The 19058-nt window shown below is 39.9% G+C and overlaps 1 protein-coding gene across 1 annotated transcript in view; it reads left to right on the top strand.

Moving 5' to 3' along the window:
* The window catches only part of POLE2 (DNA polymerase epsilon 2, accessory subunit), a gene marked incomplete in the record, with an annotated part of 1055700 nt that overhangs the window by 702810 nt on the left and 333832 nt on the right, over window positions 1-19058 (top strand). The window contains 1 exon segment of the mRNA XM_044074281.1: window positions 4228-4282. Coding sequence (XP_043930216.1) covers window positions 4228-4282 — 55 coding nt within the window.

Genomic DNA, 19058 nt, shown 5'->3' with positions numbered 1-19058 from the left:
ATCCCACAAATCCTTCAGGAATGTACTACCCCTCATAACCAACTTCTTGAGCTTGACATCCAGAAACCTAGCTAAGGGGGGCATCACTGAACCTTTCGCAGCTACTATGGGGTGCAAAGGTGGATCATTAATATTCTTGTGCACCTTCAGTATTCCAAATATGAAAGGGACTCTCGGTTTGTTATTGTGTAAAAATTCGAACATATCCTTATTTATAATTCCTTCCAATATCAAATCATGCAAGGCAACATAAATTCTCTTATATGCAATATTTATTTCATTCATAAGTACTCTAACATGTTTATTCTCATCCTGAAATAGTTCCATCATCTTAGACTTGTGTAATGCTGTTCAGAAGGACAATCCCTCTCCCCTTTGTCTGGTTTCATTATTCTTGCATATCGATTGTTCCTTAGTTCTTCCAGTAGACCTCTTTCTACCTTAGTTAAATTTATACCCTCTCTCAGTTCTCTTTCGACCATGATTTCAATGTAGGGGCAGATTAAAAGTACTTTTCCTTTTTAAAGCTTCATCACCATTCAAAGACATACGTTTGCCATCAAGCCATAACTGAAGATTTTTCTTTCTTAAAAATAATTTAAGATCAATAACAAGCCTACTAAAATCACAGTTCTTTGCCAGAGCAAAATTCAAACCTTTAGGAAACAGGTTAAAAAAAGTTTTCATTAACCTCAACATTCACTATAATTAAAAATATTAAAACCCTTAAATGTTAACTTAACCCCATCAGTTACCCTCCCTTGCAAACTGATTTCTGACTCAACGAAATGCAGCCATGCGCTTAGAACCTCTCCCTCAATATGACCTGTTGGTAAAAACCAGATTGTTTGTTCAGTATTCTCTCTGACCTCCCAAGGGGAGGATACTATAAAGAGTCCTGAATGTCCAGGGGATTAAATGTCTCCTTTCGTCCACTATTTTCCACCTCAGGCTCTCTGTTTTCAAAATTACCATTGTAATTCCTATAAAAATCCCCTCTACAATTAAAGGGCTCTATGTTCCATTTGCTTCGGTTATTAGTAGCAGATTTAGGTTTGGGATAATTATGATTATTTTCATATTCAATACCTATCCCTTTCTAATTTTCTCTTTTTCCTATTTAAAACATTGTTACATTTACTATCTACCTGATTTCTAATTCCAAAATATTTTTTCTTATATTCCTCTACCGAAAATAATAAATCATTAACAATATATTCATTAACCCTTTCAATTCATTCAAATAAGACACTCGTATCTTTTTTTAATTTTGCCTACTAATGGCCCTCATTAATTCTGTCCCCCACTTATCAAAAAGGCCAGTTTGTTGTAAAAACCAGAACCATCTTGTACGTTATTTGGAAATCTCCAAACTCTCAAACCCTTCAGTACAAAAGATAAGTTAATACATTCTTTAAGGTAGGTATTGTCAATGTTCAAAGCCCTATTTTTAAACATTGTCATGCAACACTTTAATATTATCAGCATAAGAAAGACCTTGAATTTCATTATCAGTTATACGAGCATTAAAATTAAACCTTTTCACAGGCCAAGTCCCCAAATCACTCCCGTTTGGCTCACTAATAGAACAGTCACCTTATCTTTTCTCGTTTGATTCCTATTCCTCGTTGTAGCAGTATTTCATTCCAATTCAGGACTTCCAGCGGTTCCATTCACCATTAAACATGGAAGACCATTAAAATCTCCATTACTCATCTCGCAAGACTCTTTGGAAGGTCCGGAATTAATTACAAGTGAATTGGACCCATGCATCGGTACTGCCTTCGTTTTTTGAATGAGAGCCTGCTGGTTTCCAGTAAGCAAAGTGTTAGAGTTCTGAGTCATCACCAAATGGCAAATCTGAGTCAGAAGTTCAACCAGCTTCCTTAGGTCATCAATGTCACCGCCTTTAAACCTGGAAGCTCCTGACAAATTAGGAGACCCTTCCATCTCAAGTAAAACTATTAATACCACAAAAAGAGAACCAGTGCCAAAAACAAGCTTGTAAAACAACAAAAGGCACTGCTAGAAGGGTCCTACCAATGACAAGTTGCACCAAGAAGAGTTAGAAGGCTTTAACACAAATCTCCACAGCACACAAAACATAAACACCTTAACGAATCACAAGCGTTTTCATCTAAGAAGACATCTTCAGATGTTAATTGCAGTTTAACAAGCTAAACCTTTATCCCAAACCACAAATACTAACCACCAATAAAATCCTGTCCTTTATAAAACAGTCAACCAACCAAAATATATTTATAACAATGTTTAAAATTCCCATTGCCTAAATAAGAAGTGCTTGTGTTTAAAATACAAGATTTATCTTCTACAGATGTGGCTGATAAAGGAAAGGGCACTTCTGGCTTTATAAAAATGCCTCAAGTGCGATAGGAAAATACCCAATTCAGATGGTCATTCGCTGTGTGTGTATTGGTCAGGTTTGTTACATCTACAAGAAGGCTGTTCAATATGCCAGGGATTCAGTCACTGAGCCTTAGTTGAAAGAAAGAACAAATTAATGTTAAAGGGCATGCTTAAATCTTCTTTTAAGGTGGCCTTATCTGGTTCCAAAAGTAAGACAGACCCTTCTTCTTTCTCCTCCTCCTCTTCAAAACCTGAAAAACATAAAAAGAAAAGTCACTCAGCACAGACCTCCCCTTTGGTACTGGTGGCTACGAAATCTAAACTAGAGGTTCCACAAATGGCTGTGGAATAGAAAGCTTTGCACCAGAGCAGACATTACAAAAACAGGACAAGACTTTACTATAATGGACAGAGGTAGCTCCCAAATGCGTTATCCCATTAATGGGTCCCTATTGAATTATCTATGGTATGATCCCAGTTATTCTTACCAATTACTGACCATAGGATGGGTAAGGCCAATCTAACACAAAATGGAAAAGGTTAATAGAAACACCAAAAGGGAAACTGTATAAGCTTAAAATAGCTCACAAGGGCAGCTAACCTAGTACCTACCTATGAACCTAAATGGCTTAATTGTGGTAAGAGCATTCTAAAGTTCAAGAAAAAAAAGAAGAAAAACATCATGTCACTTCTTGTAACCAATGTTACTGATGATGTTATTTATTAGACTGTTGTTTTGGCTACATTATGTTTAAAATAATGACATAAAGAAAAATAATTACTGCAAAGAGTCTCTACTTCAGGATATAACAGTTTAGTGAGAATGTCAAGTAAGCAAAAGATAGTTATATGTTTCCCCACAGCTATATCCAAAAACCTACATAAAAAAGAAAGCCATTAAACTGTGGTAAAGAATATATCTATGCCCCAACTCCCACTAAAGTGAGATGGTACTAATTATTTGAGGTGTTTAGGTAAGGTAGATTTGATACCATTACAGAAGTTCAGTTTCTTTGACTCAGGGCAAAGTCATATTTTTAGAAAAGTAAAATCACTAAAACACACAGGCTCACTTATTTTTTTTCAGAAATGTTTAAATCTGAGAGTAATGGTCCAGACCCCTTTAATGGAGATTTTTCTCTCCTTAAATAATTCCAAGTGCACAAGAACAACTGCAATCCAGAGAATTTCTTGCAGGATGAGTTTCTCACCCTGCCAATTTATTTGCTGTCTTTTAGAAGAGTATAACAAATAAACATCCTTTTCCCAAAAACAGTCAACATTTTTCAAAATCCAAGTTACTCTAGTTTAATCTTTGTCTATGATGTTTCCTTTGAAAGTTTAATTTATGTCCATAAAGTTTCCTTTGAAAGAGTGCATTTTATTTGTGGTGATCAGTGGTAACTTTTGAGTACTGCCTGAAAAAACATTGGCGAACATAAGCTTTCACCTTGAGAAATTCATACATACATACTTTAAGCCATCTCCGTAGCTTTTTTTCAGGATGTTGTACAGTAATTTCTTATGCAGCAGTGTATTTAAAATATGGAAATGTAATGTGTCCACTGCCATGTAATCTGTTTTCATTCCCACTGACGTGCTTCTCAGGAGTTCAGTAAGATGAACCCTGTGCGCTATGTTTTTGGCTTATCTGAGGGAATGAAAAGTTTCTATATGCCCAGCCACTGGGTTCACCTTTGCATGTGCTATTCTTGTTAGACCCGTTTAATGCATTGTCCACATTTGTCAGCAAGGATACGGAAGCAGTGCAGGAGCAGACATGCCTTTCATCTCTTGTCTACAGTGATATTTTTATTTGCATTCTGACTTGATTGATTTTAATTTATCTTTGTTTTTCAGAGTCCCTCAAGGTATTAGCAGATCTCATCTGTGAATTTCCTAGTATCCATAAAAGGTAACTTCCATATTCCCAAATATACATTTTATTACTTATTAGGGTCTAATATGCAAGCTAACCAAACACAATGCAAGTAAGTTATTGAAATGTAGTCCCTCAAGATATTTAAGCTGTCTTATTTGAGTAACAAAAAAGATATTTAAGCTGTCTACATGTCCTTTCAACACTTCAAGAAGTTATTTAGGGCTTTTGTTTTTGCTGTGTAACCCTTCAACAGACTTGCTGAAAATGTTCAGTGTACTACTGAAACCTCATTCTCTTTTGTGGCATGCTTTGGAAAGGAGATAAATAAATAGATTGTCTCTGTCCTTTTAGGACACGGCTGCTTTTATTTAACAGCACAGTAATTCAGTGTATGTACCTGTTTAGAACATCCAACCACAACCCCCTTTTCCCAGTTTTGCACATGGGATCAGGGTGTCACATAAACACTGACAATAATCTAGAGCCAGTGTGTAGCATATACTAGTTTTTAATCTGAACGTTTTGTAGGTACTTGCAGAACTTTAATGTTCTGGAACTGTATTCTAAAATTAGTTCTTTGACAGCACAACCTGATGTGTGAGGAGATGAATTAAGTACCTTAACAATGAAATGAGAGTGACAATATATGGATTCCAGGGTAATACCTAAAAGTGTAGTATGAAAAAATAGACTGGTTCTCAAAAGTCTGTTGTGGCAAGATACAAACTGAAAATAGAGGTTTGTTTCATTCATAATTAGATGATGTATGAAACCTGATGGAAGTACATCTTTGTTAGTATTACTACCTAGTCTGCAAATCTGCTGATTTATTTTTTTAACCCCTCCCCCCATGACTTCCTATTTTGCAACTTTCCTTTTAATTTGTTTGTTAAACTTGTGGTTTTTGTAAAACTTGTAGATACTATGAGTAAGAAATGCCTGTTTTCAGGGATGTTTTTGAGAACTCGTACACAAAACTGAGACTGCTTGTTTACTTCCCAGACAATGAGTTTTCAGACCACATGTTATTGACAGTATAATACAGTCTTAAGTGAGATATGTTAGAATGACCAATATTTATTATTATGAAAAAGTAATCTCTTGAAGAAGTGGTAGATAATTTCAGTTCCAGCATGTATCTCAGTTAGGCATGTCCTCCCCACGGTCGAGTGGCCTCAGAAAGACATGTGTGAATGGGTGTGCCTTCCTTGAAGTTTGGGTGTCGGGCTGGCAACTCGGCACCATAAAAATCGACTGCCAGTCATTAGCGGACCGGAGTTCCGCTGTGGCGGCCCTAACTGGGAAAAGCTGAAAAGACAAACAACATGTATGTCAGCTAGGAAATGATTGAGTACACAGCTATTCTATTAGAAATATATTGCATGATCAGCAAAATAATGCAGTCGGGCAGTGAGACATTTATGTCAGCATAGATAGTTACCTACAGTTATATAATGTACAAGAGATGGTTTGTCATGTCAGGTAAGTAACTACAGTAATGAGTAATAGTCTGTATAATCACTGCCCACAAAAATATGTATATGGGACCCTAGTTCTCTGCTCTCCAGCACTTTTACTAACTTATTAGTCTAGCACTTTACCAGACTTCTTGTAGCAATTATTGTAGTACACAGCAGTGCTACCAGCACTAAACGTTCTACAAGGAAACCGCTCCAGTACTTATTATTAATGCCCACCTCCTCCAGGCATGTCTAAAGGTCAGTTCCCTGTGCGTTCTCCTATTAGCCTGGTGAGCTTGGGCATCCTGGGGCAATGTAGCAACTGCCTCATGTATACTGAAAACCCTCTCCTCTTACCTCCCAACACTCAGACTTGTGAGAAATGCACTTGTATATCCAAACTGGAAGCCATGCACTCTGCAGCCAAGACCGTAATAGCTGGTCAAGAGGAGGTGGTCAACACTTGCACCACACCACATGGAACACATAGCCCTCCAGAACACATATGAGCACAGCCTTCACATAAAACCACAAACCACACACCCACCTTTGCAGAGGCTCTCAATAAAAATCTACACAAACAGCAGAGACTGCAAAGGCAGAAACGCACTCGACCAACACAACACTATTGAGACACATAACTCTCCTAAACAGTGTGCCACTCAACCAAAGCCCCTAAGGCACAACAGCGTGCTCAACACACTAGTCATAAGTGACTCAATAGTGAGGCAAACTGATGTCCCACTCACTAGGTTGAATAAGGAGAAAGTAACAGTCAGCTGCCTGTCAGGTGTCAAGATCCGCCATATATCACTCACTCAGGTCACTCAACAACAGGTACAAATATGACTCTGTCATTGTACATGTTGGTGTGAATGGCCTGAGATGTACCTCCCTGGACTACATGAAAAGAGACATGAAGGAGCTCTCGGATTATGTAGCCCAGATGGGTATGACCCTAGCCCCGAGCAGCCTCCTACCATCACCCAAAATGATACCACAGTGCAAGTAGAAAATGATTGATGTCAACAATTGGCTAAGTTTCTGGTGTCATTCTAAGGGGATCCAGTATCTGTCTGCCTGGGATGACATGACTGACAGACTTAGATGCTTTGCCAGAGATGGCCTTGCATCTGTCTCCCCTGGGCTTCTGGATACTGGCCAAGGCTCTTGCCACCCCTATAGTGCCTTTTTTAGGTGGTGTTCCAAAGTCCAAATTACCACTGTAACAGTTACAAACAAATGTAATCTGAGGGTCATGCTGCTCAACGCTAGAAGTCTAAATCTCAAAATGTACTTGCTCGAAGCGCTCCTTAAAATGTAGAGCATTGACATTTGTTCAGTAACAGAGGCCTGGTTCAAGGCAGCAGATAGCACCCCTGCACTATCAGGCTATAACACATTCCATACGTTTCGGCCCCAGAGCTTGGACCGAAGCTCCAAAGGCGGTGGTGTTTCCATATTCATAAAGGATGTGCAGACCTCCAGACTGGTAGCCCAACATGATGCATCAGAGATACTTCAGGTGCGGCTAACATTGGGTAAGACAGTAATTCAGATCGTAGCCTGCAATAGGTGTCCAACATGACCCAAGACTCGCACTAATGTTCCTAAGCAGCCTGGAGAATATTAGGGTCCAACCTAACACTCTCATACTGGGTGACTTCAACTACCCCACCATTAACTTGGAAAACTACTCCTGTACCAATACACTTGCCCAACATTTTCTGGAATTCATTAATTCCATTGCCCTCCACCGGCTCATTCTTACCCTCGCTAGACGTAGCAACATCCTTGACCTGGTCATTACTAACATGGGTGATCGTTGCTCTGTACCAATAGTCAACTCCTCCCTGGTTAGATCCGACCATAGACAAATCACCTTAGAAATCCACATCCCTCCCACCCCCCACCCCGCAAAGGTAACCACCATGAAAAACTTCTCTAAAGCTAACTTTGGGCTCCTAAAAACAGAGGTGGCTAACTTCACGGCACCCATGCAATTGGAGAAGAGCTGCATGACCACCAAATACTACACTAATGCCCTGTACGAACATGTACACAAATGCATGGATCTCGCCATACCCAATAGAACCAAGACGCTCTCCTCCAGAAAACGGAAGCCATTCTGGTGGTCCCCTGCTATAAACAAACTCTACAACAGAAGGTGGAAACTGATGAGAAATTAGGTGAAGTCCCAAGACTGGAAAAACTCCCTTATCAACTTCAACAAAAATTTGAGATCCCTCATCAAATCCTATAAAGCTAGCTATGAAAACAGAATTGCAGCAGATAGTAAAGGCAACCACAAGGCCTTCTATAGTTATGTAAAGAATCTCCACGGCAATACCCAGATTTGCTCAGAGCTGTTGCACAATGCCCTCTCCTATACTAAGCCAACATATATTGCCAATATTGACAGATTCAGTGCCAACTTTACCTCTTTCTCCCCCCACCAAAGGACCAATCACAATACCAGTAGGTTGCAAGACACCCAGTATTACTGCTGCACAGGTTAAAACAGCACTGCCCAAGGCCAAGAATACTGTTTCTATGAGACCTGACAATATCTCTGGCTGTGTTCTACATGAACTACAGAGTGAACTGGCACCTCACCTGTGTGCCCTGTTCAATCACAGCCTCACCTCAGGCATTGTCCCTACTGAATGGTGCACTGCTTATAGTCATCCCTCTCCACAAAGGAGAAGCAACTACAGTCCCTGTAAACTATCGCCCCATTAGCCTGACAAGTCTGATATGCAAAGCTATGGAATGCATCATCATGGACCTAATAAACAAAGATATAGGGAACCTCCAAACTCTGGATCCCACACAGTTTGTTTCTTTGAAGGGTAGATCATGCCTGCTCAGCCTGGTCAACTTATTTGAGTCAATCACCAGAGCTGTGGATGAAGGCAAGGTGGTTCATACAGCCTACCTTGATCTGTCCAAGGCCTTTGATACCATTCCCCACTCAGGAATCATAGAAAAACTCACTAAGCTAGGCATCAACCCCTATATTCACTAGGTGGGTTGCAAACTGGCTCACAGATGGAACCCAGAGTGTGGAAGTAGCTGACTCCAAGTCAGACTGTCGACCAGTCACAAGTGGAGTCCCACATGGTTTGGTCCTGGGTTCTCTCCTGTTTGATATCTACTTCTCTGAAGTCCAGGCCAACACGAAGGGACTCTGGCTGACAAAGTTTGCAGACGATTGCAAGTTGAGAGCCAGTTCCCATTACTTGCATCAAATCTCTACTACTCAAGCTAAAACCTTGCTCTCCTTCCACTGACAATCTATCTCCTACATTCCTCAAACTTGCTGCTGACTCAATTGCCTATCCTGTATCTATACTAATTAATCGATCTATTCTGGGATCAACTGTCCCCACCCTTTGGAAATCTTTCTTCACTATGCCTCTTCATAAAGGTGGAAACTCCACTGACCCCTCAAACTACCAACCCATTGCCATTCTGTCCCCCCCTCTCCAAGATATTAGGAAAATGTATTCACTCACAGCTTCTCAATCACCTCCTCACAAACCACTTACTTACCCCTACCCAACATGGATTTCGTCCTCGCCACAGCACCACCACTGCCCTCCTCTCCTTCACTCATATCATTGTAGAGGCCCTAGACAACAATAAACTCATTTCCTGTCTCTTCCTAGGTCTCTCCAAAGCCTTCGATACTGTCTCTCATCCTCTACTACTATCCAAACTCACAAATCTCCACCTATCCCCCTCCGCACTTGCCTGGTTTAATAGTTACCTATCTGGCAGGGAACAATCTGTCAAATGGCTCTCATCCTCCTCACCTTTCCTTCCCATCTCCACTGGTGTTCCCCAAAGCTCCATCTTGGGACCCCTTTTGTTTAACATCTTCACCAATGATCTTTACACCGCATGCAAAGAATCCTCCCTTATTCAGTATGCCGACGACTCCACACTTATATCCATCTCAAATAACATTACTGAACTACACTCCCTGACCCAACAGGCCCTACTATCCTCTGAACAATGGCTCTCTCACAACCTATTGATCCTAAATCAAAAAGACCAAACCCCTACTTTTCCTTCCATGTTCTCTTTCTCATCACAAAACCTCCTTTTTATTACATCTTCTAACAGCACAAATATCCAACCTGACACACACACAAAACTCCTAGGGGTCATTATCGATGACAAACTCAAGTTCAACCTACACATACTCCAATGTATAAAAAAAACAAACCAGAAACTAGGTCTGCTATATCGGAACAAAAAATTCCTAACCCCTGAATCTGGACTTACCCTGGGCCAGGCACTCCTCCTCCCCTCCCTCTTATATGTCGCCCCAGTTCTTACCAATATCCAGGCCTCCACTCTAAACAAACTGCAACAGACTTACCATAAAATAGCCAGATTCATTACTAACTCCCCATACAACTCACACCACTGCATTTCTTTAAACTCTCTTCAATGGCTTGAACTTCCCCAGTTTCTGCTATCTTATCAGTTTCATATGCTACACTCTATTCTTTATAAACCCTCCTTCTGTCCATCTCTATCTTCCTTAGTCTCCATCTACATCCCATCCCTGACCTCCATACTTCTAACCAACAATTACTTAATATCTACCACCCAAAAAGGTCAGTAGGCAAACTACTCTACAAGCACTCCCTTGCCCATGCTTGGAACAAACTTCCCCTTGACTTACGTTCAGTCTCCCACACCTCACACTTTAAAAATGAACCAAAAGCTTATTTTCTCAATTCCAGAACCTGCCATTGCCATGACCCTACCTAGTCTTCCTTCCCTTTATGTACCCTCAAAAGGACCATACTTAGTACCTCATTACACCTCTCTCTCCAATGTGTCTACTATGCATTTGCACAATTTTATACAAACAAAAAATATTCATTGTTGACCTATTGAACTATATCAATGTAAAATTGTTACTTAGCTTCTTTTTAATGCAACTTTAACTTTATGCATGTATCCCAACATATGTGAATCGTTTTGCTATAACTGCTATTATATCAATATTGTTTACAATTGTACTTGTTTTAAAATGTATTACTGGGGTTTTTCTCCTCGGGTCGCCACTGAAAATGGGCCACAAGCCCAGTTGGACAAACCCGGTTAACAAATGTCAATAAATAAATAAATAATACATAACTATAAATAAATAGCTCCCCAAGTGATGTTGACATCCTATAGAAAGGCCTCACTGAGACCAATGACTGGTGTCAGAACCGTGGCCTTAAGCTCAATGCAAAAAATGTGTCATCATCCCCTTTGGGAAAAACCCAGTTCCCATGAATTACTACATAGATGGTAGTCCACTGAACACAGAAGGCGTCATAAGAGATCTGGGAACACAGGTTGACAGCAACCTCTCTTTTGACCACCACATTGCCACTGTGGTCCAAAAGTCCTATGTGGCATATCTCATTAGTAAGGGTTTTGGATCCAGGAAGAAAGAGGTCATTCTCTCCCTCTACTCTTCCCTCATTAGGCCAGTCATAGAGCACAATGCCCCATTTGACATGTACCTCACTAGACACCTACAACAACTGGAGATGCCATAACAATACCTCACAAAGAGGATCTTAGGCCTTAAATACTTATCCTATATGGACAGACTCAAAAAAAACTCCAACTATTCTCTGTCTCATATTGCCTACTTAGAGGCGATCTCTGCTTGTCTTATAAAGCCATGTCTGACCCAGCTCTGTTAGAAATGCTACATCTAAAGAAATCCCAATCCCTCCGCACTACATGCTCCAGAGACCTCAACCTCATTACCACAATAAACAGAACAAGCTGGAGGGGCAGGTTCATAAGCCAGAGACTACCCATGCTATGGAATAGACTTCTCATACATGTCGAGCGGAGCGCTTCACTGGCCCTCTTCAAGAGTAATCTTGATGAGTCGATGGGAAATAGAAAATTTACCCAGGGAATCACTCCAGTGGCTCTACTTGACAGAGGCACTGGGAACTAAGGTCAGGTGGCACAATGCCAGGGTAATCCTATGGGCTAGGCTTGTAAAGGCTCCAGGGCCATTAGCCTATGAACCTAGTGTACAACCAGACTGCTCCTGTTTGCTGCCAATTACCATATTCTAGTAAAGAGCAGTGGTCAGTAGAAGAATCAGTTAGGATATGAAAGCTTGAACTGCTAATCACATACTCTTGCCCTGAAAGAAAGGTATCAACACAAGTTATGACACCTGACAAAAGCCATGGGGGTATAGGGGGTGGCAAAAGAGTGACTGTGCTCAGAGGTGTAAATGTAGGTGTCATGGTTATGGACATTTTCGTTCTCAAGGTGGGAACTTGACTTGTGAAACTGTATATATCATGGTAGCCAGTCTTTTCTGGCTGCCCACATGACTGCTTATCAGTAGTGTCCTGAATAATGAAGACTCTATCAGTTGACTAAGTTTGTGCGGGGTAAGGTTAGATGTGATGCTGTAGAGTGATTCAGAGACTATGATGGTCCATACTGTCAAGAGGGGCCTAAAGGATGATCTCATTAGTATTACAGATTATTGTGAGGAAAACAAAGGTCTGAGAGAAAAAGGTATTTAATGCCCTAGAAAATACTATTCACTCGCAGGAAAGAGAAAAATACAGCTTCTTTAAGGCAAACAGCAGCACTATGCATTAGTCTACATTTACATTGTATGTATTTAAAAACTTCAGCAGTGACTAATCAGCTGTAGCAAATTGGTATGCCCTAAGCCACAAACTAGGAATTTTGAGGGAATGGTTTAGCAGGTTAAATTTAGAGACACCCAACATTATTGGAAGATCCAGTAGTTTATTACTAATCCTTTTAACTTGCTGTTTGCCATAACTCATCTAGAGGGCTGAGGGATATTTTATAGTATGCTGTACCTGAGTATGAAGTAGCATTTAATGGATACATTTTAGAGCGAGTCATAAACATTTTACTGAAGATTTCTATGTCATCTGAAATGGTTGTACTTCGGCATTGCTCATTTTGGTTGGTTTCCAGTAATTTAAACTGAAAGTTATTGGTATGTTACATAGAAGTAGGTCCTAACAGCAGGTAAGGATCACTTTTTCTATAGAGTCTACAAATTTCCTGACCTACAGAATAAGCTGTGGAGCCTATTTAACAAGCAACTTACTTTTAGTTATGCCTTGTAAGAATAACCTTAGCTCTGCCCTATTCCTAAATTTGTTCACTGTTCAGTTTGAATTACTTAAGGGGAAAGCTGCTTCATCCTTCCACCTCCCTTTTTTATTGCTTCAGGAGCTAGGTCTAGGTTGTGTTTTCCAGAAGTGGGCATTTGGAAGATCCGTCTGTTTGCCACTTGAGAGAATGATGATTCCTCACTCTTGTATTCATTGCAGCAGAGCAAGGGAATGTTTCTCCATACTGTGGAAGGGAAGTTACTGGATGCCTTTCCCATTGATCCCATGTCTATTGGCAAAGTTCCAGGAAGAAAGACCAAAGCTAATTTTTTGTCTTCCCAAGATGGCAAAGAAGGCTGTGGTTTCAGATGATCTGTTCCTTAGTGATTCAGGAATCTCTCATTCTACTAGCCAAAGCTTTCCCTGAGTTAACACAATAACAATCTCAACTTGATTGGATAAGCTTTTGCTGTAGATCTGTTACTCTGATGGATTGCCTAGCTTGTCTTTTGGAATTGATCATTCTGGTGGAAGGTATCCTAGCATCTTCTCTCTGCCAATCTGAATCATTTTCCTATTTAGCCAGAGCAGTACTTCAGACTGACCCAAGTCAGTCAGTTTATATGTCATTGTGATGTATCTCAGACACTTTTGTATTTTAAGTCTGTTTTTCTATGATTAAGGTTAAGTAGTTGCATGAAGAACTGTTGTATTAAACTTGCCTTTGAAGAACCCCCTCGCTGTGCTGGATCTTAACTTCACACACAACCTAGATCAATGGGGTGGCACCCATGTCCATTCTTGACAGAGTAAGTCTGTATTAACTACCATAGAGCCTTACCTCTGAGAACGTCACTCATGTAACCACTGACAGTTGGGGCAACTCGGAATAAATATGACTAGGCTTGTAAGGGCTCTTGGCCCGTTAGCCTTGTAACCTTCTATGAACCTATGAGTGACAGGCTTGGCTATCCTTATCCAAATTCATTGGTTCAGCATCTTTGATGTTTGTTCCTTGGCCTTTCACCTCTGCCTGCTAGGTATTTGAGCTGTAGGTCCCGTCATGTAGACTACTGTGTTTGATCTTTCATAGTGTGCATATGCCCTTTAGCACTAACACAAATTTCTGCTTGAAAGTTGTTTTTGAATCATCCTTGAATTAGTCTGTTTATTTCCCCAGTTTTCGTTGCTGTGGCAGAAGTAAGAGAGCAGAGAGAGAGCACTTGACATCCTGGGTGAACATTTAGGTTTTACCTGAAGAATGTGCATAAGATTAGGAAATAAGAGAATGCTTGTTTTCTAGAGCTTGAATACGAATACCTTAGTGTCAGAGGTTGACAGTGTGATATGATTGCCTGCATTGCATAGCTTGTGAGGCTTAATCTTTGATCTGTTGTGCATCAAATTAATATGGAAGTTAAACTGTTGCCATTATATGAATGAGACCAAAAGCTGTTAGTCTACATTACTTCAGGGAGAAAAGGCATCCATGATGCCTGCCAAATCTTTGCAGGTGAATTGCCAGCTGTGTTATCTTTTGATTCTGGATGGGTGCCTATCATTGGGAAATGCTGAGGTCAAGTGATTTTCAACTAGAGATGTGTCTGCTTTCATTCCTTGACTCAAGAATGTCTCCATTGCAGACATTTACATTATGTCCACTTGTTTGCTGAACACATTTGCTATGTGTGATTGTCTCAAATCTGAGTCCTTCAATCAGGCTTTTTTATTTTGCATCTGTACTTCAGGGATTAGCCTTCTGAATGTTTGCTCTTGGAATGCCCTCCATCTCCTATTTTGCTAGTTTGGTGCTTGGGGATTCAACCAATCACTTGGTATCAGTGAGGGGTCATGATATTAAGTGCAGTATGTGGTATTGCTTGATGTGTGAAGAAACCTTCCTTGATGATACTAGATACCCTTTCAACCATCCTGTTATCTTTGTGTGGTCCCTTCATTGACCCGTGACTACTGCTATTCACTGTAACTCAAGTAAGTATATACTTGCCTATTGTCTGACAGCGTATGTGTTAAATTTTCATTATTCCTTGATTTGCAGGAAGTGTGCTTGCTAGTGGTTAGGATAAACCAGGAGGCTCAGAGGCAAGGTGTACTTATATAGGTGGAACATTACATCATGGAACATGTTATGGTTGCTTACAAAGGAAAAAAGTGCTGAATTATGCATGATAAAATGTACCCAGTTGTTGAACCATCAAGTGTAGTCTCCCTTATAGATCATCTGAATAGTAAGATTGTTTCTGTTGTATTGCTGTTGATGTTTATTGTAATATTTACTGTCGCAGTCCTCATCTGTGGGATATCCTATCTACAGGTAGCCTGACTGGTAGGCCTGACTTGGAGCTTTACTTTCCTCCAATGTTTTGACTGAAACCTTCACACAGACAGAAGGACATCAGTAGTGTGTAACACGTGTCAGCCAATGCCATCTTCAGTTCTTTCTTGCTATGCAGTGTTGTGCAGTTATGTTTCCAAAAGAGCTGTTGGTCAATTGTTTAGCCTGCATCCAGGTGCCAAATAAGTATCCCACAGGGGATTTCTTGCATGTTTTTGTTAGCGCTAATACTAGCTAAAGACTGATACTAATTCCAGTTCTGACATGGAATTTTCTGTAAAGATGAATAATTGTGTTGTGCTGAGTGCAGGAAGCAGCTCCACCACAAGGACTCCCACATCCATTGCTTGTTTTGCTTTGGCTTAGAGCACAATGTAAGCTTTTGCTCACATTTTGCCCATTTCACCTTGAAGGCAATCTGCAAAAAGGCATTGGTCTCTCCACCAGTTCACAGTCAAAAAAGAGGCATGTGTCCATTTCTGCATTGCCATGGTGTTGGCCAAGGCCTCCAGAAATCTCCTCCCTAAATGTAAAGAATTCAGATAGGCATGGGAAGAAGTGTCATGAAACTGAGGACATCCTGTTAGATGACTCTGGCTTCCTTCGATCTGGTGACTTTGGCTTGGACAGGCACCTTTGCAGTCCTCTCAGTTAGAGTCTTTTTCAGCTGTGGCATCATGTGCAAGCTCTGTGGAGATCACTATATCGGCAACTAGCATGTCCTCCCAGACTGACATCTCTGCTTTGCCTGCTGAGAATGAAAGTACTTAAGTTTCAGAATCTTGTCCCCTTACTTCTGAGTGGGAAGGTGGGATCCCTAAAATTCTAGCTTGCATGGAGGTTCTCTGAGACTGGACTGAGTCTCAGTCCCCCACTCATGATCTGAGGCCTCCATGGTGGCTGTGTCAAGAGTAACAAGGCACAGAAAACACGGATGACAAAACTGGGGTGCTTACCAAGTTCAGTGTGTCTAGTCAGACAGTGTCTCAACCCCCTTCCATTTCCTGGGCTTCCACTGATTCTCTGGTTGAACTGGCTGAAGCCTTCATGTAATTTTTGAAACATGAGAACCAGATTTAGAAATAGAAGGTGTGTCTTTCTGAAGATTCAGGTTCCTATGGCTAAGAGGTAGATGAGCTGGCTTGTGTGTGCTATTAAACATTGAGGGCATCCTTTCCTTTGCTTGTCCTCCCAGAGGTTGTCTCCTTTAAAAACAACCTTCATAGAATGAAGGAAATCTTTTATTTGGAGACAAAGGAATATTCTTAGGCCTATCTCAGGCACAGTGCCTGCATGGGCCTACCTGAAACTGGAGCTCTAGTTCCTTCAGTGCTAGATGCCCTGGAGAATGCTTTACTGATGTGTTCATAGAGTCAGACTCCCTGCCTCTGCTCCTAGGAAACCTTTCTTTTGTTTTATTTAATTACTGTTTATAGCACAGCTATTGTTTCTTTGTGTCTTTTGTAGCTGGACTTATTCTGAAGCTGCATTTCAGAGCACTGCTCTGGATACATTTTAAACTTGATGTGATGATTTTTCTTTGAGTTTCTACACCAGGAAACTAAAAACTATATTGCATTTGATTGTGTTGCAATATTTCTGTTACTGGAGCTGCTTCTGAAATATTTTTATTATATCTGCAATATGTTCTTTAATTAGCTGGAAAATGGGGTTGATATTTCTAGGCTGAAAGTTTTCCCTAACCCTTTCACTCCTTTGTTATGTTTTTTAAAGCCAGTACCTTTGTTGCTCTCCACCCCTTAGACAGAATTTTGTGGTGAAATTAAACTATCTCCTCTTTCTTTGCTGTTGTCAGTAAGTGCAAAAGTATCATTTGTGAAGTCACCCCCTTTAACCGATTTAAATAAATCCAATCTGGCATTGTATTCCATAAATCCAAAATATTGAGTACTTACTCAGCAAACCTACATTGTTCTCTTGTACTAAGTGGCTCTTGAGTTGCCTGCTCTAACCATAAATTTTCTTTGGAAAATCATCCCAGTTTAATCTCATCTTGTCTGCCTATACTAGTGAGCAATAGAATATAAAACTGGAAGTTCCCTACCATTAGACTGCTAAAGCTACCTTGTCTTTCATATCTTCCTGCCTGCTTAGTGCAAAGCACAGTACCTAGAAATATTAACCCCCATTTTCTATCTTACTTTTAAAATCTGCAATATCTGGGATAAGACAATTCACTGGCAATCCTTCTTTGGGTATGTTGTATTCTGGCTTAATTATGTATACCATCTGCAGCATTTACTTTATCTGTCTAAACACTTAAGCACTTGACAAGATAGTTTCACCTCTGTTACCAGCCTTTTAGCAATAGGTTTCCTAAGTGTACTTAGCTGCCTTATGTTTACAGATAGAATTACTAGTGCTCAGAATAAATTCGCGATCTGTGAGAGGTGTAAATACCTAATTAATCTGGAGCCTTTCCTTACACCTGTTCAAACACTTCCTCTGCAATCCTTCCCTTATCACAAGAAAATATCTTGTGCTGAAGCAGTAAAGCAGTCCCAAAGCCGCCTAGAAATAAGACCATTAAGTCTCAGAAAAAAAAAACAGGCTGCTTATCCACTTCATGTATACTTGCCATAAAGAATCATCCACAGAAAAAACACTCCAAGTCTACCACTCTGAACGACAGCTGCAACAAAACTCCACAAGATCCCTAATGAGGAAAGGAATCTTACTTTCCAGTTGAATTCAGCTTTCTGCTGCTAAAAACTCCCTCACTATTAAAACACTAGAAAACAAAATGTGTAGAATGTAGTTCCCATTAAATGAACACTACTGTACAACACTAAAAAGGCAAAATTGCTCCCAGTTAACCAAACAGCAGACCTGCTTATCAGATGACAACCGTTCAAACTCCTACATGAAAATATTCTCCCTCCTTTAACCTCAAATTAGTAAGACACACCCCTGGATACAACCTAAGAAACTTTAAACACTTGAGTCCTGTGTAACACACATCCCACACTCCAAGCTGTATATCTCTGACCGTGCATTCTTAGTTCTTGGGCCCACACTGCAGGAGTCCCCTCCCATCTGAAATTAAAGACTCATCCTCTTATTCCAAGTTCTGTTCTCTACTAAATTCGCATTTAGTCAATCCAACAGAATGTACCTGTTATCACTCGGGTCACATCAGTTAAGTCTACTTTACCTCTTAATAAAAACAGCTAAATGTCTGTGTTAAGTGGTAAAACTAAAAAAAACTAAATAAAACACCACTGTAAATAGAAGGAAGAAACTCCAATTGTTTTAATAAAGTGCTTTTGACCAAAATGGTCTTCATCAGAATAAATACAAAAGATGAATAAAACATTTAAATACTATCTTTACAAAACACACCCATCAAATCACAAACCTCAGTTAATCAATCAGTTGAATCTTTAAAGCAGTATTATGAAATATTGAACACTACAATAAAATAAAACTAAATTAAAGTCATCTTTGCATTTATCATGATGATGTTTTTTTATTTAGTACCACTTTGTAATTAACACTACTGTTCGATCTTGGTGTACAATACACATAGAACTTAATCTGTCATTTTAACTCTCTATACTCAAGCTGTCTCTCTGTCACCATTAAAATCTGTGGTGTCACGATCAATTACACAGAAATAAAACACTTTTTTTAAAAAAATTACACTCATCTGTGTGTTGGGCTAACCCATTGTCTGTATTTTTTTTGTCTTTATTGCATATTGATGATCATAAATTCTCTTTTTGAGTTCCCTGTTAATTTTTCCTATATAATATGTTTCATAAAAAAGCACTTAGCCAGGTAACCCACATACCTGAAACCACATTTAAAGTAACTTGGAA

This window comes from Protopterus annectens, chromosome 6.part0 (genome assembly GCF_019279795.1).
Source record: "Protopterus annectens isolate FY-2018-M chromosome 6.part0, PAN1.0, whole genome shotgun sequence".
In the NCBI taxonomy this organism is placed as follows: Eukaryota; Metazoa; Chordata; order Ceratodontiformes; family Protopteridae; genus Protopterus; species Protopterus annectens.
The sequence above is the reverse complement of the archived record's forward strand: the minus strand, read 5'-3'. Positions and strand labels throughout refer to the sequence as shown.